Source organism: Salmo trutta, chromosome 6 (genome assembly GCF_901001165.1).
Source record: "Salmo trutta chromosome 6, fSalTru1.1, whole genome shotgun sequence".
Lineage (NCBI taxonomy): Eukaryota > Metazoa > Chordata > Actinopteri > Salmoniformes > Salmonidae > Salmo > Salmo trutta.
This window is the reverse complement of record NC_042962.1, coordinates 58414839-58439986: the sequence shown is the minus strand read 5'-3', so window position 1 is coordinate 58439986 and position 25148 is coordinate 58414839. Positions and strand designations below refer to the sequence as shown.

At 45.1% G+C, this 25148-nt stretch overlaps 1 protein-coding gene across 1 annotated transcript in view; it reads left to right on the top strand.

Moving 5' to 3' along the window:
- LOC115195176 (protein unc-80 homolog) overlaps positions 1-25148 on the top strand; it is a 110518-nt gene that overhangs the window by 64587 nt on the left and 20783 nt on the right. Inside the window, exons 32-58 of the mRNA XM_029754973.1 lie at positions 539-677; positions 1093-1274; positions 1488-1619; positions 2195-2227; positions 3547-3733; positions 4109-4240; positions 5284-5427; positions 5714-5814; positions 6086-6118; positions 6270-6356; positions 6566-6749; positions 6901-6995; positions 7104-7193; positions 7328-7429; positions 7705-7885; positions 8331-8596; positions 9670-9804; positions 9959-10097; positions 14511-14607; positions 14741-14911; positions 15114-15206; positions 15639-15878; positions 16266-16496; positions 19863-19986; positions 20187-20312; positions 20475-20598; positions 22814-23020. Coding sequence (XP_029610833.1) covers positions 539-677; positions 1093-1274; positions 1488-1619; positions 2195-2227; positions 3547-3733; positions 4109-4240; positions 5284-5427; positions 5714-5814; positions 6086-6118; positions 6270-6356; positions 6566-6749; positions 6901-6995; positions 7104-7193; positions 7328-7429; positions 7705-7885; positions 8331-8596; positions 9670-9804; positions 9959-10097; positions 14511-14607; positions 14741-14911; positions 15114-15206; positions 15639-15878; positions 16266-16496; positions 19863-19986; positions 20187-20312; positions 20475-20598; positions 22814-23020 — 3775 coding nt within the window. The remainder of the gene's footprint in view (positions 1-538; positions 678-1092; positions 1275-1487; positions 1620-2194; positions 2228-3546; positions 3734-4108; positions 4241-5283; positions 5428-5713; positions 5815-6085; positions 6119-6269; positions 6357-6565; positions 6750-6900; positions 6996-7103; positions 7194-7327; positions 7430-7704; positions 7886-8330; positions 8597-9669; positions 9805-9958; positions 10098-14510; positions 14608-14740; positions 14912-15113; positions 15207-15638; positions 15879-16265; positions 16497-19862; positions 19987-20186; positions 20313-20474; positions 20599-22813; positions 23021-25148) is intronic.

The window sequence follows — 25148 nt, the reverse complement described above, 5'->3', positions numbered from 1 at the left end:
CTGTCTGTTTGGTAGTCTGTCTATCCGTCCGTCAGCCTGTGTGTGTCTCTGTCCGTCAGCCTGACTGTCTGTCTGTCAGCCTGTCTGTCCGTCCGTCTGTCGGAAGCGGCGTGTCAACAGATGCCACTGTGTCACTACATGCTTGTTTATCTAGAGCAAGATGCCAACCACATGCCAAGATGTCCTCACCCCACGCCCACACGCTTCTGCCCACTCAAACACATAATCTCTAATTCTACTACTGAAGTAGCATGCTTACTCGCTACGGCCCTCTCAGCCAACTCAAATATATTGCAGCACCATGCAATACCATACTAATACAAGCTATAGGCCTACAGCAGCAATGGTATGTCCACTAGCATGCTAATGCTAACCCTGGCTGTCTGTGGTCTATGGCCTTTCCCTTCAGGTGATGAACCTGTCCCTGGCCCCTCTGTCCCTAGCATGCTATACAAGCTATATGCCCACACATCAATTCTATCAGATCTCCACCAGCATGCTAATGCTAACCCTTGCTTGCTGTGGCCTCTCCCCTCAGGTGATGAGCCTGTCCCCAGCTCCTCTGTCACTGCTGATCAAGGCGGCGCCCATCCTGACAGAGGACATGTACGCGGACGTCCAGCCTGCAGCCTGGGAGCTCCTGCTGAGTGTGGACGAGCATATGGCTGCCGCTGCAGGTGACTACAGAGAACTGTGGGTGACTGTCATGGATAGCAGGGTTTCTGTTTTAAAAAATTTATCTTTAATGTCAGTAAACTAGAGTTATTCCAAGCCTATTCTGGTGAGATATTCTGGGCTCCACTCCAAACTCTAAATCTGTGCTCACTGCTTTGCCTCCAGTCTAAAGATAAATGGAAGAGTTTAAAATGTAGTATGTTTTTTTTGTCACCACATCTTTCTGTCTCTCTACTCTCTCTCTTTTTCTCTTAGTCTCTCTCTCTCTCTCTCTTTGTCTCTCTCTCTTTTTCACTCTCTCTCCTCGCTCTCTCTCTCTCACTCACTCTGTATATCTCTGTCCATCCCCACTTTCTCTCTCACCCCGCCTCACTTTACCTCTCTCTCTCTAACCCCCGTCCTCTCACCACTCTCCAGCTGCCATGTTCTTGCTGTGTGCGGTAAAGGTGCCCGACGCAGTGACAGAGATGATGATGGCTGAGTTCCAGCACGCTGAGGCGAGCCAGCGCATCAACTCGGTGTTCAAGTTCTACACGCTGTGGCGCTTCCGCTACCAGGTGTGGCCACGCATGGAGGAGGGCGCCCAGCAGATCTTCAAGGTGCAGTAGAACCGCAGCCTCTAATACAACAACTGTTAGTCAAAATGAGGAGTTGACAACAGGTGTCCCCCAAGGTTCTATTCTGAGTCCTGTGGCTTTTCATTATTTAGATAAATGATCTTTACTCTAAAGTGTAGACCTCTTGCTAAGTCTCTTGCTTTGTTGAATCATTTGCTCATTAACTAATCCTCTATATAATTCTCTATCTTTAAGATCCCTCCGCCCAGCATCAACTTCACCCTGCCCTCACCTATCCTGGGCATGCCCTGTGTGCCCATGTTTGACCCGCCCTGGGTACCCTCCAACACTGGCAGCGTCCAAGACCCAATCAACGAGGACAACTCTGTAAGTCCCGCCCCTGCTGCCTGGATTACTGTCCAATCAGCAGATACTTACAGAATTTACAATGAGCCTAATGGTTGACCAATTTTTAATATAAACCAAATTACACATTTTTCTGACATTTTAAGTCTGTTGTGGTGTACGGTATTGGTGGATGTATATTGAATTACATGGACATAACACTGTTAATTGAATTGGGATGTGGAGTTGCATCTTTTTTACTGACCTTACTAATGCTACAACTGACCCATTATGGTACAACTGTTATGGTAACACTTGGTACTGTTATCCCAGTGTATTTATTCCTTGTGTTCGCTATGGCACCAGGAAATAAGCTTTAGAGGACTGATAAACAGTACAATATTATGCTACTAGATTGATAGTCGGCCATGACACTTTTTGGCTTAATTTCTTTGTGTTGCTATGCTTTTTTTTTTGTCTAGCATGAAAACCAAAAAACGATGTATTCAGATCACTTGTCATTCAATACTAGATCAGCTCTAGACTGGTCATTGTACTGTCTGAGTACAATAGTCCTGTCTGTTATTTATCAATCTATCAATTGTCTTTGTTTTTAGTTCCCCACATTTATTCAATCAATCTATTCCATAGTAAGTTGTAATTTATGTATGGATGCTTGTTTGGGTGCATCATGGGAAACTGAGTTCATCATTTGATGACTGAATGAGACAAAATTCAAAGAGATGTCTGTCCATTTCCAGCGGGCAAAAATTTGGCACATGGGGTCTTAATAATGTCATGTTCTCATTGTAAACTGGTTTTCTGGTTGAGAAGACATCATATTACCAGATTACAACCAACTGATCTCTGTTACAAGCAGGTAAAAACGTACTTTTCATGACGAAATGAATGCGTCATTGGAAAGACGTTATATTTTGATTGTTATCTGGTCAGATAAGTTTAACACATTGTCCATTATACAACCAGTATACAAGCAGACCATGCATGACGTCATTAAAAGACGTCATAACGACGTCATTGCAACCAGTTTTGCCTGCTGAGTTGTCTGACTCTCCCCAAACATTAAGACCTAGGGGGAGGTGCTATACTAGGGGGCCTCGTACGGGCCATTCTGGATACATGCATCTTATACAAGCCACTCCACGTTTTATGTACTGTAATGACCGGGCTTCTTTTGGGAAAGCTGCATGCATTGGTCATTTTGCATGTATATACTATGCATGGCCAGTGACGGCCATTTTGTAATTGTTCAAACGTCAACATTTTCACGTCACTCTATCAAACATCCACTGTGATATCTCTGTTGGTGCCGGTTAGAATGCTCAAATGAGCTTTTGCACTGGATATACTCTCCTGATGGATTTGCACATAGTAAGTTTTACTGACAACTATTTACAATGGTAAATAATTGATACCTGTGCATGGTGTAGCTGATCTAGGGTTGCAAAATGTAGTTCACTTTCCCAGAATCCCCAGGATTCCGGCTTTTTCCTCAAGATTCCGGAAATGTACAATTTGGGAAAGTTACAACCCTAATCTACAACCATAATAAACCCTAATAATGTTTCCAGTCTTATCAGGAGAATATAACGGCATGTGTCATCCATATATAACTGTCGGGAAGAGAAAAAGTTTACATTACCAAATGTTCACCAGATGCCAGTATTGTAATTGTACTATAAACAGGACCCCCTGAGAATGAGCCTATCCCACAGTCCCCTTCCCTGAGCCTCTGTGTGTCTCTGTTTGTCCTTTCTCTCCCCCACCCCATACACATGGCCAACACACACACACACATCCTCCCCCACGTCCACCCTCCACACACACACACACATACGTCCTCCCCCACGTCCACCCTCCACACACACCCACACCCTTTTCTACATAAATGCACACACACACACACCCTTTTCTACATAAATGCACACACACACACCACCTCTTACAGAAATCTTTCTCGGCGCGGGCCGTGTCGCGCTCCCACCAGCGTGCCGAGCACATCCTGAAGAACCTGCAGCAGGAGGAGGAGAAGCGGCGTCTTGGGCGCGAGGCCAGCATCATCACAGCCATCCCCGTGGCCCAGGAGGCCTGCTACGAACCCACCTGCAGCCCGCCGCCCGAGCAGGAGGAGGAAGGTGGGTGGGACAGCCATGGAGTGCTGGAGACATCTCTCTTTTTTCATTTTCTAAATATTTGTTATTGATTTGAGGTGTTAATTCAAGTGATACAGCCCCTGTCTCATTCAGGAAACCACTGATTCTGACGTAGTTTGGAGAAGCACTAACTAAACCTAGAACCTATGTATTTAGGTTTTCTGAGAGTGCTTCAGCCATCTTCAAAAATAACAAAAACAACAAGTTAGCTTATACTGTTGCCCACACCCCAGATAACAACCCTACCATCGAGTCCACAACTAGTGCTTAGTTGTAATACACCTTGAATAATGCAGTCAGTCAGCCAGCAGGTAGTTTCATGTTGGGACTGACTCTGAACCCTCTCCTCCCCGCCAGCAGAAGAAGAGGTCAACCTGGCGTCTCGCCGCATGTCCATCACTCCGTCCTGCACCTCCAGTAACTCTCACAGGAACTACTCCTTCCGCCGCGGCTCCGTGTGGTCAGTCCGCTCCGTGGTCAGCGCCGAGGGTAAGACTGTGTTACCGTGGCAACCACACACATGCCCACTCACTTGTAGGTGTCATGTTCCAGTATCCATATTAGGATCCCACATAGAATGCATGGCTAGTACATTGCTTCATTCTAAGTGGCATGCTAGTATAGATGTCAGAATGGTATTTTGAATGCTGGTCAGATTCAAGTCACATGGCGAGGAATAGGAAAGCAAATCCTCACCTGATAATATCTGATAAAAGCACGATGATAAAATCATGCCTTGACACAGAGCTTGTACATATGGTAACCTTTAACTTCCTAACTACAGTAGAACAGCTTCCTAACTACAGCAGAACACCTTCCTAACTACAGTAGAACACCTTCCTAACTACAGTAGAACACCTTCCTAACTACAGTAGAACACCTTCCTAACTACAGCAGAACACCTTCCTAACTACAGCAGAACACCTTCCTAACTACAGTAGAACACCTTCCTAACTACAGTAGAACACCTTCCTAACTACAGTAGAACAGCTTCCTAACTACAGCAGAACACCTTCCTAACTACAGCAGAACACCTTCCTAACTACAGTAGAACACCTTCCTAACTACAGCAGAACACCTTCCTAACTACAGCAGAACACCTTCCTAACTACAGTAGAACACCTTCCTAACTACAGTAGAACACCTTCCTAACTACAGTAGAACACCTTCCTAACTACAGTAGAACACATTCCTAACTACAGCAGAACACCTTCCTAACTACAGCAGAACACCTTCCTAACTACAGCATAACACCTTCCTAACTACAGTAGAACAGCTTCCTAACTACAGTAGAACAGCTTCCTAACTACAGTAGAACAGCTTCCTAACTACAGTAGAACCCTTTCCTAACTACAGTAGAACACCTTCCTAACTACAGCAGAACACCTTCCTAACTACAGTAGAATACCTTCCTAACTACAGTAGAACACCTTCCTAACTACAGTAGAACACCTTCCTAACTACAGCAGAATACCTTCCTAACTACAGTAGAATAAGGTGGTAGTGATTCATGGGTTGTTCTTGTCAACTAGATGAGGAGAACACTACAGAACACACACCCACTCATCACATGCTGCAGCCCCCCCAGGCCGTCTTCCCAGCATGCATCTGTGCTGCCGTCTTACCCATAGTGCACCTGATGGAGGACGGGGAGGTGCGAGAGGACGGTGTGGCAGGTGGGTGGCGTCGCTCAACACAAAATGTAATGTACTGTACTAGAGAGACGGAGGGAGAGAGGGGGGGAGAGGATGAGAATAGAATACATGCTGTACAGGGTGAGATCAGACACCTGTAGATACATTCCGTAGATACCCATAAGGCCACTCTAGAATCCACTGTAACACAACACATTGCCTTTCAACACAATACACACTGTTGAATAAAATAGAAAAGCAATGTTTCGGTCTGTCCTGATAAAAGTCATGATCATTTTCTTATGATCCATTTACCATGATCCTGCAGTGAGTGCAGTAGCCCAGCATATCCTGTGGAACTGTCTGATCGAAGACCCCGCCCTGGTGCTCAGGCACTTCCTGGAGAAGCTCACCGTTAGCAATCGACAGGTAGAGCAGCCGTTGTCCATCAAAATACTCTGCAGTCTCATATGATAGGACCAATAGAATCCTGCCTCTCTTCAGTATGTTGTTCGATCTATGTTGTTATGGACAAAATCTGTTGTTAGTAGACTACCTCCCTGTTTAAAAACGTTTCAAAACATTTTCTCTATACTAAATACAAAAAATGACAGGTGGTTCTTACACAAAAGATATTATGAGACAGAACTCTAAAAGTTACTTTTTCTTTTTTCATGGTTTTTTTTCATGCTTTTTACAGCAGGCAGGGGAAAAGTTGTACACAGACGTTTCGGTTTGTATCACCTTCTTCATGTATTGGGTTAAGGTTGTTTAAGGTTGACCGGAATGTTACCTGCTTTTTCCCCCCACTGAACACAACCCCTCATGTTGTTTATGTGTTTTTCTGTTGAGTTTGAATTGACACATGTTTCTATGTGTATCAGGATGAGCTGATGTACATGCTGAGGAAGCTGTTGATGAACATCGGTGACCTCCCGGCCCAGACCTCTCACATCCTCTTCAACTACCTGGTGAGACAAGACATCAGTCAATGTATATCAGACAGTAGCAGTATTGATCAATCTGATGACAAGATTAATGAAGATCTCTCTCTTCCCCCTCTACTTCTCTCTCTCTCTCTCTCTCTCTCCCTGTCTCTGTCTGTCTCTCTCTGTCTGTACCCCATTCGCCTGTCTGTCTCTCTCTCTCTCGCGTTCCCTCCCTTTCTCGCTCCCCCTAGGTGGGGCTGATTATGTACTTTGTGCGTACTCCGTGTGAGTGGGGTATGGATGCCATCTCGGCCACGCTGACCTTCCTGTGGGAGGTGGTGGGCTACGTGGAGGGGCTCTTCTTCAAGGACCTCAAACAGACCATGAAGAAGGAGCAGTGTGAGGTCAAGCTGCTGGTCACTGCATCCATGCCAGGTAAAGGCCATTTTAAAGGTTACCAAAAGGTCATCCCTGCCAGGTAAAGGTCACTGGATGCCAATGGGAGCCCAGTCATTTGACTGTGTTGTATAGTATAATGTTGACTGTTACATGTGGGTAATATAGTAAATCATGTATGTCCTTGCAGGAACCAAGACCCTGGTAGTGCACGGGCAGAATGAGTGTGACATTCCTACCCAGTTGCCTGTACATGAAGACACTCAGTTTGAAGCCTTGCTCAAGGTAACTTGTCATCATAGAGTTCATCTGCATTCTACAGATCATGACAGAACATTCTTAGGGATACACTGAAGTCATCCCCAATTCGTTGGCCTCTCTCTTCCCTAACAGGAGTGTTTGGAGTTCTTCAACATTCCCGAGTCTCGGTCGGCACACTACTTCCTCATGGACAAGCGCTGGAACCTCATTCACTATTCCAAGGTTGGAATTCCCATCCATTTCCAAGCGGTGTTATGAACTGTGAGGTTATGTGTAGATGTCTAGAATGACCATGAGAGTTTCTTCTCCATCAGTGACTACATAATGTGCTTTCTGACTGTCTTCCTCAACCTCAGACCTTTGTGAGGGACATCTATCCGTTCAGGAGGTCTGTGTCTCCCCAGCTCAACCTGGTCCACATGCTGCCAGAGAAAGGACAGGAACTCATTCAGAAACAGGTACAGCAGGTGTGCAGTGTGTGTTAGTAGTGTGTTTTGTTTCAGGTTTAAAACTCACAGTTAAAGCCACGCTCTGCAATTTGTGCACTACACCAAAGAGTACACACATTATAAATGACTAAAAATCTCCCAACTGTGGCTTTAACCGTTTGAGAAGTGTGACCTTCTGTTTGTCTGTCCATATCTTTACTGGTGCCTGTCTCAGCCTCTTGTGCGTACTCAGTGTGTCCCCTTCCTATCCCTCCCTCCCCCCTTTCCCTCCCCTCTCTCCCTAGGTGTTTTCCCGTAAACTGGAGGAGGTGGGCCGTGTTCTATTCCTCATCTCCCTGACCCAGAACATGCCGGCCATCCACAAACAGTCCCATGTGTCCATGCTCCAAGAAGACCTGCTCCGCCTGCCCTCCTTCCCCCGCACGGCCATCGACGGAGAGTTCTCTCTCTTCAGCGAGCCACAGGGTAAGACTGGAGTGGACCTTATCTTGAATGGTACCTGAGTGAACAAACAAGACAATAAAGAGAGATGATCAGAGTTGGGGTCAATTCCATTTTAATTCCGGTCAGTTCAGGAAGTACACCGAAATTCCAATCCCAATTCCCTTCAATGCTTTTCAAGGAGGACAACTTGGAATTGGAATTTGGTTGACCTTCTGAATTGACTGGAATTGAAAAGGAATTGACCCCAACCCTGGAGATGAGTTGCATTTTAAAATGAAGATGTAATAAAATAAAGTACTGTACTACGTTGTATATCTATGGTGCATCTTCAAACTAGACAACACAGATCACAAAACAAAAGTCTACCAACACTTGGGAAGTATGAACGCTAGATGTTTCAAAAAGTCTTCATTGCAAAGGGGCTTCCATCGTGAGTTAGCCCCATATTGTGCCATCTTCTCCCCAGGCAAGGAGCTCTTTGGCCTGGACACTCTCCACAAAGTCCTGTGGATCAAACTACTAGAAGAGATGTTTCTGGGCATGCCCAGTGAGTACCCGTGGGGGGACGAGATCATGCTCTTCCTGAACGTGTTCAACGGCGCCCTGCTGCTGCACCCCGAGGACAGCGCCCTCCTCAGGCAGTACACGGCTACTGCCATCAACACAGCCGTCCACTTCAACCACCTGTTCTCCCTGAGTGGATACCAGTGGCTCCTCCCCACCATGCTGCAGGTAGGTAGTACAGAGATAGGATCAGTTTACAGGTCCAGCAGGTTGTTGTTCTCTATTAGAAGCTGAAAATGTGGAACTAATCTTAGATCAGTTTCATGGTGCTACTTCATCCACCTGCTGGGGTTAAAGGTTAGAGATCTAGGATAAATGTAGCCTCCCTAAATCCTAACCCCAACCATTACAGGAAGAAGTCACATAACTGGACTTATATCAATGCCACCTTGGCACCATGCCAACCACTGCCCGAATGTTCTCACAAACTGTTGTCATTGTGAGCGGGGCGGCGGGGGGCAGGTAGCCTTGTGGTTAAGAGCGTTGGAACACTAACCGAAAGGTCGCTGGTTTGAATCCCCGAGCCGGCAAGGTGGAAAATTGTGCCGTTCTGCTCTTGAGCAAGGCAGTTAACCCCCAACAACAACAACTGCTTCCCAGGCGCCGATGACGTCGATTAGGGCAGCCCCCCGCACATCTCTGGTTCAGAGGGGTTGCGTCAAATGCAGAACACACATTGGTTGAATGCATTCAGTTGTGCAACTGACAAGGCATCCCCTTTCTGTGAGTCAGTCTCACTACATAATATAGCAGTGACTTACAGAAACACAGGCTGGGCTGGGTCAGGCTGGGCTGGATCAGGCTGGGCTGGGTCAGGTTACAGTTGAGTTGAAGCCTGGGAGCAGACCGTTATAGCCACTAGTAACACATGGTCAATATGTTGACAATGGAACTCTTCTCTGCTTCATAATGGAAGACTTACACAGAGAGCAGTGCAGGTCAATGCCAAATGCAGCTGGATTTTTTTAGTCTTGATCTTGGAAATTGTGCTGCTGACAACTCAGTGGGCATTGCTCATTTAAATCACAGGATTTGAAAACATGTATAGCATTGAACTGCTGTGTTGTAGTCCTATGCTGACTATGAAAGTAACCCACTGTAATGTGTTGTAGTCCTATGCTGACTATGAAAGTAACCCACTGTAATGTGTTGTAGTCCTATGCTGACTATGAAAGTAACCCACTGTAATGTGTTGTAGTCCTATGCTGACTATGAAAGTAACCCACTGTAATGTGTTGTAGTCCTATGCTGACTATGAAAGTAACCCACTGCTGAGACAGGGGATAGAGTTCTGCGTCAGACAGTTCTACATCCTGCACCGTAAACCCTTCATCCTCCAGCTGTTTGCCAGCGTGGCCCCACTGCTGGAGTTCACAGTAAGTGTGTTTGCATAAGCACCTCTCTGATTCAGAAGGGTTAAATGTGGAAGACATTTCGATTGAATGCATTCAGTTGTGCAACTGACTAGGTCTCCCCTTATGAGCGTATCTGCGTGTGTTGTCTAACCATGTGACTGTGTCTCCCTCCCAGACGTGCACCAGCACAGGCCTGTCTAAGGGGGTGTCTGCTCAGTGCCTGTTTGACCTGCTGGTCTCTCTGGAGGGAGAGACGCGTGATACCCTGGATGCCCTGGAGCTGGTCAAGGCTGAGAAGCCCCTACGATCCCTGGGTAACACCACCACCTCAACCCCCCTGGGTCCCATCACTCAGGACTATTATATCATTACAGGTTGTGTCTGACATGGCACCCTGTTCAATATCCTGTATGCCATTTATCAGACGCTTCTATCCAAAACCACTTACAGTCATGCGTGCATACATTGTACGTGCAGATGGTTCCAGGATTCGAACCCACCATCCTGGAGCTGCAAGCACCATGCTCTCCCAACTGAGCTACAGAGGACCATTTACCCTATACTGTTCTACCTTTGACTAGCCCACATCGTTTTGCTGGCGTGGATTCCCATTGTTTTAAGAGAGGAGTTGTTTTAATGACAACGTGAGCTGATCAGCAGAAAATAAATAAATAGTTAATAGACTCTTACCAAGACCTGGAGTTTCTCATTGTCAGGATTCTCCTAGTTAATAGACTCTTACTAAGACCTGGAGTTTCTCATTGTCAGGATTCTCCTAGTTAATAGACTCTTACTAAGACCTGGAGTTTCTCATTGTCAGGATTCTCCTAGTTAATAGACTCTTACTGAGACCTGGAGTTTCTCATTGTCAGGTTTCTCCTAGTTAATAGACTCTTACTAAGACCTGGAGTTTCTCATTGTCAGGATTCTCCTAGTTAATAGACTCTTACTAAGGCCTGGAGTTTCTCATTGTCAGGTTTCTCCTAGTTAATAGACTCTTACTAAGACCTGGAGTTTCTCATTGTCAGGTTTCTCCTAGTTATAGACTCTTACTAAGACCTGGAGTTTCTCATTGTCAGGATTCTCCTAGTTAATAGACTCTTACTAAGACCTGGAGTTTCTCATTGTCAGGATTCTCCTAGTTAATAGACTCTTACTAAGACCTGGAGTTTTTCATTGTCAGGTTTCTCCTAGTTAATAGACTCTTACTAAGACCTGGAGTTTCTCATTGTCAGGATTCTCCTAGTTAATAGACTCTTACTAAGGCCTGGAGTTTCTCATTGTCAGGATTCTCCTAGTTAATAGACTCTTACTAAGACCTGGAGTTTCTCATTGTCAGGATTCTCCTAGTTAATAGACTCTTACTAAGGCCTGGAGTTTCTCATTGTCAGGATTCTCCTAGTTAATAGACTCTTACTAAGGCCTGGAGTTTCTCATTGTCAGGATTCTCCTAGTTAATAGACTCTTACTAAGACCTGGAGTTTCTCATTGTCAGGTTTCTCCTAGTTAATAGACTCTTACTAAGGCCTGGAGTTTCTCATTGTCAGGATTCTCCTAGTTAATAGACTCTTACTAAGACCTGTAGTTTCTCATTGTCAGGATTCTCCTAGTTAATAGACTCTTACTAAGACCTGGAGTTTCTCATTGTCAGGATTCTCCTAGTTAATAGACTCTTACTAAGACCTGGAGTTTCTCATTGTCAGGACTCTCCTAGTTAATAGACTTACTAAGACCTGGAGTTTCTCATTGTCAGGATTCTCCTAGTTAATAGACTCTTACTAAGGCCTGGAGTTTCTCATTGTCAGGACTCTCCTAGTTAATAGACTCTTACTAAGACCTGGAGTTTCTCATTGTCAGGATTCTCCTAGTTAATAGACTCTTACTAAGGCCTGGAGTTTCTCATTGTCAGGATTCTCCTAGTTAATAGACTCTTACTAAGACCTGGAGTTTCTCATTGTCAGGATTCTCCTAGTTAATAGACTCTTACTAAGGCCTGGAGTTTCTCATTGTCAGGACTCTCCTAGTTAATACTCTTACTAAGACCTGGAGTTTCTCATTGTCAGGATTCTCCTAGTTAATAGACTCTTACTACGGCCTGGAGTTTCTCATTGTCAGGTTTCTCCTAGTTAATAGACTCTTACTAAGACCTGGAGTTTCTCATTGTCAGGATTCTCCTAGTTAATAGACTCTTACTAAGGCCTGGAGTTTCTCATTGTCAGGATTCTCCTAGTTAATAGACTCTTACTAAGGCCTGGAGTTTCTCATTGTCAGGACTCTCCTAGTTAATAGACTCTTACTAAGACCTGGAGTTTCTCATTGTCAGGATTCTCCTAGTTAATAGACTCTTACTACGGCCTGGAGTTTCTCATTGTCAGGTTTCTCCTAGTTAATAGACTCTTACTAAGACCTGGAGTTTCTCATTGTCAGGATTCTCCTAGTTAATAGACTCTTACTAAGGCCTGGAGTGTCTCATTGTCAGGATTCTCCTAGTTAATAGACTCTTACTAAGACCTGGAGTTTCTCATTGTCAGGATTCTCCTAGTTAATAGACTCTTACTAAGGCCTGGAGTTTCTCATTGTCAGGACTCTCCTAGTTAATAGACTCTTACTAAGACCTGGAGTTTCTCATTGTCAGGATTCTCCTAGTTAATAGACTCTTACTACGGCCTGGAGTTTCTCATTGTCAGGTTTCTCCTAGTTAATAGACTCTTACTAAGACCTGGAGTTTTTCATTGTCAGGTTTCTCCTAGTTAATAGACTCTTACTACGGCCTGGAGTTTCTCATTGTCAGGTTTCTCCTAGTTAATAGACTCTTACTAAGACCTGGAGTTTCTCATTGTCAGGATTCTCCTAGTTAATAGACTCTTACTAAGACCTGGAGTTTCTCATTGTCAGGATTCTCCTAGTTAATAGACTCTTACTAAGACCTGGAGTTTCTCATTGTCAGGTTTCTCCTAGTTATAGACTCTTACTAAGACCTGTAGTTTTTCATTGTCAGGATTCTCCTAGTTAATAGACTCTTACTAAGACCTGGAGTTTCTCATTGTCAGGATTCTCCTAGTTAATAGACTCTTACTAAGGCCTGGAGTTTCTCATTGTCAGGATTCTCCTAGTTAATAGACTCTTACTAAGACCTGGAGTTTCTCATTGTCAGGATTCTCCTAGTTAATAGACTCTTACTAAGGCCTGGAGTTTCTCATTGTCAGGATTCTCCTAGTTAATAGACTCTTACTAAGGCCTGGAGTTTCTCATTGTCAGGATTCTCCTAGTTAATAGACTCTTACTAAGACCTGTAGTTTCTCATTGTCAGGATTCTCCTAGTTAATAGACTCTTACTAAGGCCTGGAGTTTCTCATTGTCAGGATTCTCCTAGTTAATAGACTCTTACTAAGACCTGGAGTTTCTCATTGTCAGGATTCTCCTAGTTAATAGACTCTTACTAAGGCCTGGAGTTTCTCATTGTCAGGATTCTCCTAGTTAATAGACTCTTACTAAGACCTGGAGTTTCTCATTGTCAGGATTCTCCTAGTTATGGACTCTTACTAAGACCTGGAGTTTCTCATTGTCAGGACTCTCCTAGTTAATAGACTCTTACTAAGACCTGGAGTTTCTCATTGTCAGGTTTCTCCTAGTTAATAGACTCTTACTAAGACCTGTAGTTTCTCATTGTCAGGATTCTCCTAGTTAATAGACTCTTACTAAGGCCTGGAGTTTCTCATTGTCAGGTTTCTCCTAGTTATAGACTCTTACTAAGACCTGTAGTTTCTCATTGTCAGGTTTCTCCTAGTTAATAGACTCTTACTAAGGCCTGGAGTTTCTCATTGTCAGGTGTCTCCTAGTTAATAGACTCTTACTAAGACCTGGAGTTTCTCATTGTCAGGATTCTCCTAGTTAATAGACTGTTACTAAGACCTGGAGTTTCTCATTGTCAGGTTGCTCCTAGTTAATAGACTCTTACTAAGACCTGGAGTTTCTCATTGTCAGGTTTCTCCTAGTTAATAGACTCTTACTAAGACCTGTAGTTTCTCATTGTCAGGATTCTCCTAGTTAATAGACTCTTACTAAGACCTGGAGTTTCTCATTGTCAGGACTCTCCTAGTTAATAGACTCTTACTAAGACCTGGAGTTTCTCATTGTCAGGATTCTCCTAGTTAATAGACTCTTACTAAGACCTGGAGTTTCTCATTGTCAGGATTCTCCTAGTTAATAGACTCTTACTAAGACCTGGAGTTTCTCATTGTCAGGTTTCTCCTATTTAATAGACTCTTACTAAGACCTGGAGTTTTTCATTGTCAGGATTCTCCTAGTTAATAGACTCTTACTAAGGCCTGGAGTTTCTCATTGTCAGGTTTCTCCTAGTTAATAGACTCTTACTAAGACCTGGAGTTTTTCATTGTCAGGATTCTCCTAGTTAATAGACTCTTACTAAGGCCTGGAGTTTCTCATTGTCAGGTTTCTCCTAGTTAATAGACTCTTACTAAGACCTGGAGTTTCTCATTGTCAGGATTCTCCTAGTTAATAGACTCTTACTAAGGCCTGGAGTTTCTCATTGTCAGGTTTCTCCTAGTTAATAGACTCTTACTAAGACCTGGAGTTTTTCATTGTCAGGTTTCTCCTAGTTATATTCAACAATAGAACTTGACTGATAATGGTCATGTTCTTCCTACAGTATATTTTAGGTCCTGAAAGTGCTGCAGCATGAATTCCAGTGGTTCTCTCTGTTTCAGACTTCTGCTATGGTAGTGAGGACCTGGCCTTCTCCATCAGTGAGTCCATCAAGCTGTGTGTGACGGTGGTGGCCTACGCCCCAGAGTCTGTCAGGAGGTGTGCTTTCACATCACTCACCGCTAGCCCTGTATATCAATGTTGTACAGTAGGCTTACTAAATGCTAACGCCCTCTCCTATCTTCCTCTGTGTGTGTTTGTGTTTCTGCGCTGTGTGTGTGCACGGCATCAGCCTACAGATGCTGATGGTGCTGGAGGCCCTGGTGCCGTGTTTTCTCCAGAAGCTGAAGAGCAACACCATGACCATGGAGTCAGCCTCGGCAGCGCGGGACGAGATCGCCGCTATTGCCGCCCTGGCCACCTCCCTGCAGGCCCTGCTCTACAGCTCAGAGACCCTCACACGGTCAGACACACACACACACACACACACACACACACACACACACACACACACACACACACAAGCCGTGCATCTGATAAGTAGATATGGCCCATCATGTCTTTCTAAATGTATGTTCCAAGCCCTAATTGAATGTGACATTTGTTCTTTTTCTCTGCTATCTTCCTCCCCTCCCTCCCATCCCACCCCTCCTATCCCCTCTCAGGCCTATGACTGCCCCCCAGTTGAGTCGCTGTGACCAGGGACACAAAGGTGCCACGACTGCCAACCACGCCATGTCTGGAGGGCCCAACACCAGGTGCGGAGTAGCCTTTACACCTGCCGGATTGTGTCCAAAATGGCACCCCTAATGCACTACCTTTGGCCAGAGCCATAGGGCTGTAGTGCACTATATAAGGAAAATGATGTTCTTTTGGACATAGTATTGATTTATTTCACGTTCATTTAAGTCTCTTAAAGAAACTGTACCACGTGGCTGTTATTAACATGTTGTTTTGTTACTTTTCCTAATTCTCTTCATAACCGTAAGACATAAATATAGTGTTGTTTGTTGTTCCTGGATGCTGTTGCCGTAGTGATATCCTAAAGATACCTATGTACAGGTCATCATCACAACAGAAGAAAACAATAGAATATGTCCCATGTGTTTACACCACAGTTGGTACAGATGATCATGTTTCATGGATGCTTGTTTGTGTCGTGTACTCGTGTTGCTTGGTGTCAATGTCAGTCGCCTTGTGTCCGGCATCAGGGACAACCTTCACCTGCTGGAGGAGGGCCAGGGGATGCCTCGCGAGGAGCTGGACGAGCGTATCGCCCGTGAGGAGTTTCGCCGGCCCCGGGAGTCCCTCCTGAACATCTGCACTGAGTTCTACAAGCACTGCGGCCCGCGCCTCAAGATCCTGCAGAACGTGGCCGGGGAACCCCGTGTCACCGCCTTAGAGCTGCTGGACATCAAGTCCCACATGAGGTGAATGGTTGGAATTAGTGCATAGTGTTTCAACCAGGTGGAAACTATCCTCATTCAATGCCCAATGTGCAGCACCCACCTGGGTGAAAGTGGCCACGAATGAGACACACTTTAACCGGGTATGACATCACTATTCCCTCAGCTATGGTATGGACGCATACATGGACCTGATTTGCAGAAACGTTTAGAATTGTGCGTGTGCGATTTCGTGTGTACAATCTGTATGCCTTTTTGTGTGTGGATGAGTGCAGTGTGTGTGTGTGTATGTAATTCCCTGACTGTGCATGCGGTTGTGCATGTCTATATGATTGCATGTGTGTTTTTGTGTATGATCATTGTGTGTGTGTGTGTGTGTGTGTGTGTGTGTGTGGTGGTGTGTTTCCCCAGATTGGCAGAGATCGCCCACTCCCTCCTCAAGCTGGCCCCCTACGACAGCCTGACCATGGAGAGCCGAGGCCTGCGACGCTACGTCACTGGGATGCTGCCCATCACCGATTGGTCGTCCGAGGCCGTGCGGCCCGCCCTCATCCTCATCCTGAAGCGGCTTGACCGCATGTTCAACAAGATCCACAAGATGCCTACGCTCAGGTGCGCTCGCCCACAGGCTCTGTGCTCCAGGTCTGTTGCCGCGCTGCGCGCCCTTTAACCCTTGCTCCTTCACAACTGTACCGTACTGTGGTGTTACAGTGAAGTGAAGTACCGTACTGTGGTGTTACAGCGGCGTGAAGTACCGTACTGTGGTGTTACAGTGGAGTGAAGTACCGTACTGTGGTGTTACAGTGGAGTGAAGTACCGTACTGTGGTGTTACAGTGGAGTGAAGTACCATACTGTGGTGTTACAGTGGGGGGAAGTACCGTACTGTGGTGTTACAGTGGAGTGAAGTACCATACTGTGGTGTTACAGTGGAGTGAAGTACCGTACTGTTACAGTGAAGTGAAGTACCGTACTGTGGCTTTACAGTGGAGTGAAGTACCGTACTGTGGTGTTACAGTGGAGTGAAGTACCGTACTGTTACAGTGGAGTGAAGTACCGTACTGTACTGTGGTGTTACAGTGGAGTGAAGTACCGTACTGTTACAGTGGAGTGAAGTACCGTACTGTACTGTGGTGTTACAGTGGAGTGAAGTACCGTACTGTTACAGTGGAGTGAAGTATCGTACTGTTACAGTGGAGTGAAATACCGTACCGTACTGTGGTGTTACAGTGGGGTGAAGTACCATACCGTACTGTGTTGTTACAGTGGGGTGAAGTACTGTACCGTACTGTGGTGTTACAGTGGGGTGAAGTACTGTACCGTACTGTGGTGTTACAGTGGGGTGAAGTACCGTACCGTACTGTGGTGTTACAGTGGAGTGAAGTACCGTACCGTACCGTACTGTGGTGTTACAGTGGAGTGAATTACCGTACCGTACTGTGGTGTTACAGTGGGGTGAAGTACCGTACTGTGGTGTTACAGTGAAGTACCGTACCGTACTGTGGTGTTACAGTGGGGTGAAGTACCGTACCATACTGTGGTGTTACAGTGGAGTGAAGTACCGTACTGTGGTGTTACAGTGAAATACCGTACCGTACTGTGGTGTTACAGTGGAGTGAAGTACCGTACCGTACTGTGGTGTTACAGTGGAGTGAAGTACCGTACTGTGGTGTTACAGTGAAGTACCGTACTGTGGTGTTACAGTGGAGTGAAGTACAATACTGTGGTGTTACAGTGGAGTGAAGTACCGTGCCATACTGTGGTGTTACAGTGGAGTGAAGTACCGTACCATACTGTGGTGTTACAGTGGAGTGAAGTACCGTACTGTGGTGTTACAGTGAAATACCGTACCGTACTGTGGTGTTACAGTGGAGTGAAGTACCGTACCGTACTGTGGTGTTACAGTGGAGTGAAGTACCGTACTGTGGTGTTACAGTGAAGTACCGTACTGTGGTGTTACAGTGGAGTGAAGTACAATACTGTGGTGTTACAGTGGAGTGAAGTACCGTGCCATACTGTGGTGTTACAGTGGAGTGAAGTACCGTACCATACTGTGGTGTTACAGTGGAGTGAAGTACAATACTGTGGTGTTACAGTGGAGTGAAGTACCGTGCCATACTGTGGTGTTACAGTGGGGTGAAGTACCGTACTGTGGTGTTACAGTGGGGTGAAGTACCATACTGTGGTGTTACACTGGGGTGAAGTACCGTACTGTGGTGTTACAGTGGAGTGAAGTACCATACTGTGGTGTTACAGTGGAGTGAAGTACCGTGCCATACTGTGGTGTTACAGTGGAGTGAAGTACCGTACCATACTGTGGTGTTACAGTGGGGTGAAGTACCGTACTGTGGTGTTACAGTGGAGTGAAGTACCGTACTGTGGTGTTACAGTGGGGTGAAGTACCATACTGTGGTGTTACAGTGGGGTGAAGTACCGTACTGTGGTGTTACAGTGGAGTGAAGTACCGTACTGTGGTGTTACAGTGGAGTGAAGTACCGTACTGTGGTGTTACAGTGGAGTGAAGTACCGTACTGTGGTGTTACAGTGGAGTGAAGTACCATACTCTGGTGTTACAGTGGGGTAAAGTACCGTACTGTGGTGTTACAGTGGAGTGAAGTACCGTACTGTGGTGTTACAGTGGGGTGAAGTACCATACTGTGGTGTTACAGTGGGGTGAAGTACCGTACTGTGGTGTTACAGTGGAGTGAAGTACCGTGCCATACTGTGGTGTTACAGTGGAGTGAAGTACCGTACTGTGGTGTTACAGTGAAGTACCGTACTGTGGTGTTACAGTGGAGTGAAGTACCGTACTGTGGTGTTACAGTGGAGTGAAGTACCGTACTGTGGTGTTACAGTGGAGTGAAGTACCATACTCTGGTGTTACAGTGGGGTAAAGTACCGTACTGTGGTGTTACAGTGGAGTGAAGTACCGTACTGTGGTGTTACAGTGGGGTGAAGTACCATACTGTGGTGTTACAGTGGGGTGAAGTACCGTACTGTGGTGTTACAGTGGAGTGAAGTACCGTACTGTGGTGTTACAGTGGAGTGAAGTACCATAGCTGTAGTCAACTCTGTTCCTAGCCGAGCTGGCTGAACTAGCCAGAGTAATGCACTGCTGCTTCCGTGGGTGTAATTGTCATCGCTGCTGACTGCTCACAGTTTGATTGTGTGTTGTAGTTTGTAAAGTCTCATAACTGCTGAGTTTGGCTCTGCTTATGTGTGTGTCTGTGAGCTCTGCAATGTCATCTGTCAATACGAGTTGCTTTAGGCCCACATAGAGTCATCAGAACCTGGACCTGGTTATTGATACCTCTGCTGAGTAGTGATGGGTCAATATTATCTGCTTTAGACCCACATAGAGAGTCATCAGAACCTGGACCTGGTTATTGATACCTCTGCTGAGTAGTGATGGGTCAATATTATCTGCTTTAGACCCACATAGAGAGTCATCAGAACCTGGACCTGGTTATTGATACCTCTGCTGAGTAGTGATGGGTCAATATTATCTGCTTTAGGCCCACATAGAGAGTCATCAGAACCTGGACCTGGTTATTGATACCTCTGCTGAGTAGTGATGGGTCAATATTATCTGCTTTAGACCCACATAGAGAGTCATCAGAACCTGGACCTGGTTATTGATACCTCTGCTGAGTAGTGATGGGATTATCTATTTAATAGCCTGTCCAAACGAAACGTTTTCAAAATGCGAAATTGTAGTGTGATATTTTGTTAAGTGTGTTGTGTTTGTAGTGGATGTGTGTATCAGTGGAGGCTGGTGGGAGGAGCTATAGGAGGAAGGGCTCATTGTAATGGCTGGAATGGAATAAATGGAACGTTATCTAACACATGGAAACCAAATGTTTGACTACGTTCTTCTATAGCTCCTCCCATCAGTCTCCTCTGCTTTTTATGTTTATGAGCGTGATTAGTAAATTAACGTGTGTGTGTGTGTGTGTTTATATTGATTGCGTGTGTGTGTGTGTGTGTGTGTGTGTGTGTGTGGCCTACAGGAGACAGGTGGAGTGGGAGGCGGCCAGTAGTCTGATTGAAGGTATCTGTCTGACTCTCCAGCGTCAGCCAATCATCTCCTTCCTCCCTCACCTCCGCTCCCTCATCAACGTCTGTGTCAACCTGGTGAGGAGTGCTCACACACACACACACACACACACACACACACACACACACACACACACACACACACACACACACACACACACACACACACACACACCTCAAATACACACTGTGCTGTGACTTAACTATGATGTTGCTTGTTTGCGTGTGTGTTTCTCTATCTGTTTGTGTGCGTGCCCTTGTGTGTGTGTGTTTCTCAGGTGATGGGGGTAGTAGGCCCCTCCAGTGTGGCTGATGGGCTGCCCCTGCTCCACCTGAGCCCGTATCTGTCCCCCCCTCTACCCTTCAGCACGGCAGTGGTCCGCCTGGTGGCTCTGCAGATACAGGTGAGACTACCCAGGCCAAGAACTAACCTCTGGGTAACTGTGTGTGTGTGTGTGTGTGTGTGTGTGTGTGTTTGTGTGTGTGTGTGTGTGTGTGTGTGTGTGTGTGTGTGTGAGTGTGTGTCATAATGAAACATTTATCTTGTTCTCTTTCCTAATTGACAGGCTTTGAAGGATGACTTCCCCCTGAGCCATGTGATCTCCCCCTTCACCAATCAGGAGAGGCGAGAGGGCATGCTGCTCAACCTGCTGATTCCATTCGTGCTGACAGTGGGTTCAGGGAGCAAAGGTCAGAGCCCAGGTTTAAGAGGTCTAATGCCACCGATCTGTGTGTGTATGTATGCATATGTGCATCTGAAATAATGGCTGTGTTTCAGGCAGACTTGAATGTCACCTTGCAGTCACCGGCCAGAAATATCAGTTATCTGCATCATACAGTGCCTTCAGAAAGTATTCAGACCCCTTGACTTTACAGCTTTATTCAAAATGTTATTAAATTGTTTTTTTCCCTCATCAATCTCCACATAATACCCCATAATGACAAAGTAAAAACAGGTTTTTAGAAGACTCGAGGCTGTAATCACTGCCAAAGGTGCTTCAATAAAGTACTGAGTAAAGGGTCTGAATACTTATGTAAATAAGGTATTTCTGTTTTTTATTTTGAATAAATTTGCCAAAATGTCTAAAAACCTGTTTTCACTTTGCCATTATGGGGTATTGTGTGTAGATTGCTGAGGATTTTTTTCAATTGAATCCATTTTAGATAAGGCTATAATGTAACAAAATGTGGAAGGCACTGTATATAACAATCTGATGCTCGCCTGCCATCGATAACCTGGCACCTGTCGTGTCTTTGGCATCATTAAAACTGAAGACTTTTTTATTAAATAACTGTCTGTAATTATTATTACGCGATTAAACTGATTAATCGTGTAACTGTAATTAACTAGGAAGTCGGGGCACCAAGGAAAATATACAGATTACAAAGTTATACTTTTCCTAATATAACTTTCAGATATTTTAATATCTGATCAATTAGTCTTCGAATTAATGAATTATTATTTACCTCACGTTAGTCTCATTCCAAACGTCGTAAATTGTTGGTTATCTGCACGAACCCAGTCTTCACTATGAGTCATCATACATGAGTCATCATACATCTTAAAATCATTTATTTACTAACTAGGTAATTCACAGAAATGCATAACAAACAGTAGATATGGTTACAAGGAAATGATAGAAGAATGTGCCCTAGTGGGCTAAACCGGTATGGAGGCTTGTTAGACAAAAGGGTAGTGTGGGTCAGCTGAGAAGGCACTACAGAGTTGAATATTATAACAATTGAAATGCTAATCCTTTACACATGAACGCTCACTCATTCGGGAACAATTGCAATCAATATATATATTTACGCTCAGTGTGTCGTCGGGATCTCTGTTGAAAAGTTTGTTTCTGTTGGAGAGTCTGTCCGCCCTCTTTCTCTCTCTGTCGTGGTTAGTTCTGAGTGACATTCATTCATGTCGTTATAGATAGATGTTTTGGCGGTTGGCGGTCTTCGCGTTCAATGATATCGAATTCCTAGCTGCAGACTAGTAATTAATATCAAAGACTTGTTCTTATTCTGTCGGTATCGATAGTCTAAGAGTTTAACCACGTGGTATGGTTAAAAGATTCAGTCATCTACTCAAACCTTAGCTTATACTCAGGTTTATGGTCTCTCCTCAAACCTTGGTCCTCTCGTAGTAAGATGGTCTGCAACCTTTAGCCATCTCGTAATTGAGGTAAGCTCGGTCTCCTCTCAAACCTTGGCCCTCTCGTTATCGAGGTAAGCTGGTCTGGTGATAGAAAACCCCGGTGGGGGTTTTATTCGGAACATCGAGAAGGGTTGTCTCATGACGCCAGGTCCTGTCTGTGCCCCTGGGGGCGTGCCAATGACTTAGTGAAACTTTAATCAGAAATACAATTCTCTCACATTAACATCATTACATAGCATCCCATCATCTCACAAATAGCTTCATCCTTATTCATTCATTTTATACAACCATTAGATGTAAGCCTCATAACTGAGACTCTTCTATAAACATGGTTACGGTATTGTCTATCATGAGTTTCACAAAATTGTACCAAACAGATTCTTCACCAATCTTTTATACCTTCTCCAGAACCTGAATATTGTTCGGTTGTCAAGTTCTGTGAGGTGGAAGAAATTCCTTTGTTCTCTCTATGAAACTCACTCTCTCTATACTGTCTGGCCATGAGGCAGGATCTTCTCTAGGAATTTACGACCTCTTATGACCATAGCAGCCTGGGTGTGGGAGACAGAGGTAGGGTGATGGTGCATAGAAAAGGGCTGGTGCAGAGGGAGGGGGGGGAATAGTGCTCACTGTACCCAATGAGGGCAACGTCATGACACACCTAACGATTAGTTGATATGTGTTGCACAACTGCAATGTAGTCAGCCTTGAACGCAACCTGTGTGTGTGTGTGTGTTCCACCCTATCCAGACTCCCCACACCTGGAGCAGCCTGAGGTCTCTCTGCTCCTGCAGACAGTCATCAACATCCTCCTCCCCCCGCGCATCATCAGCACGTCCCGGACCAAGAACTTCATGCTGGACACCTCCCCCGCCCACTGCTCCACCCCGGGGGACCAGGGCAAGGACCTGAGGAGAGAGGGCCTGGCCGAGTCCACCAGTCAGGCTGCATACCTGGGTAGGTATAGACTTATGCAGACTTAGACTATTTAAATGTAGACTATATGCTGACTAGACCGGGCGAGCGTGTGCGTCTGCCATCGCGCGCATGTGTTGATTTTGTCCAGCTACACCAGACGTGATCAGGACTTGCAGGTTGAAATATCAAAACAAACTCTGAACCAACTATATTAATTTGGGGACAGGTCGAAAGGCATTAAACATTCATGTCAAATTAGCTAGCTAGCTTGCTGTTGCTAGCTAATTTGTCCTGGGATATAAACATTGGTTTGTTATTTTACCTGAAATGCACAAGGTTCTCTACTCCTCTTTCAGTCTTCTTCTTTGGACTTCATATGGCGGTTGGCAACCAACTTTAAGGTGCATTAACACCACCAACAGGACTGGAATGTCGACCTCAGTTCATCTTTCAATCACCCACGTGCGTACAGTGCCTTCGGAAAGTATTTCGACTCCTTAAATGTTTCCACATTTTGTTACATTACAGCCTTATTCTAAAATGTATCAAATAGTTTTTTTCCTCATCAATCTACAAACAATAACACATAATGACAAAGCAAAAATTGTTTTTTAGAAATTTTTGCTAATTTATAAAAAAATTTAAAACGAAAATATCACATTTACATAAGTATTCAGACCCTTTACTCAGCTCACCTTTGGCAGCGATTACACCCTCGGGTCTTCTTGGGTATGATGCTACAAGCTTGGCACACCCATAGGGCAGCGCACAATTTGCCCAGCGTCATCCGGGTTTGACCGGGGTAGGCCGTCATTGTAAATAAGAATGTGTTCTTAACTGACTTGCCTAGTTAAATAAAGATTAAATAAAGAAAATAAAGAAATGTAAATAACACCTGTATTTGGGGAGTTTCTCCCAGCCTTCTCTGCAGATCCTCTTAAGCTCTGTCAGGTTGGATGGGGAGTGTTGCTGTACAGCTATTTTCAGGCCTCTCCAAAGATGTACGATCGGGTTCAAGTCCAGAAATTCAGAGACTCCTGCGTTGTCTTCGTTGTGTGCTTAGGGTCGTTTTCATGTTGGAAGGTGAACCTTCACCACAGTCTGAGGTCCTGAGCTCTGGAGCAGGTTTTCATCAAGGATCTCTCTGTACTTTGTTGCATTCATCTTTGCCTCGATCCTGACTAGTCTCCCAGTCCCTGCTGCTGAAAAACATCCCCACAGCATGATGATGACACCACCAGGCATCACCGTAGGGATGATGCCAGGTTTCTTCCAAACGTGACGCTTGGCATTCAGGCCAAAGAGTTCAATCTTGGTTTCATCAGACCAGAGAATCTTGTTTCTCATGGTCTGAGAGTCTTTAGGTGCCTTTTGGCAAACTCCAAGTGGGCTGTCATGTTCCTTTTACTGAGGAGTGGCTTCCGTCTGGCCACTCTACCTTAAAGGCCTATTTGGTGGAGTGCTGCAGAGATGGTTGTCCTTCTGGAAGGCTCTCCCATCTCCACAGAGGAACTCTGGAGCTCTGTCAGAGTGTTCATCAGGTTCTTGGTCACTTCCCTGACCAAAGCCCTTTTCCCTCGATTGCTCAGTTTGGCCGGAGCGGCAAGCTCTAGGAAGAGTCTTGGTGGTTCCAAACTTCTTCCATTTAAGAATGATGGAGGACACTGTGTTTTTGGGGTCCTTCAATGCTGCATAAACTTTTTGGTAACCTTCCCCAGATCTGTGCCTCGACACAATTCTGTCTCGGGGCTCTACGGACAATTCCTTTGACCTCATGGCTTGGTTTTCGCTCTGACGTGCACTGTCAACTGTGGGACCTTATATAGACAGGTGTGTGCCTTTCCAAATCATGTCCAATTAATTGAATTTACCACAGGTGGACTCCAATCAAGTTGTAGAAACATCTCAAGGATGATCAATGGAAACAGGATGCACCTGAGCTCAATTTCGAGTCTCATAGCAAAGGGTCTGAATACTTATGTAAATAAGGTATTTCATTTTTTTCCCTTCGCTTTGTTGTTATGGGGTATTGTTTATAGATTGCTGAGAAAAATAATTATTTCATCCATTTTAGAATAAGGCTGTAACGTATCAAAATGTGGAAAACGTCAAGGGGTCTGAATAATTTCCGAAGGCACTGTACATGCTCCTAAAAACCAACGAGGAG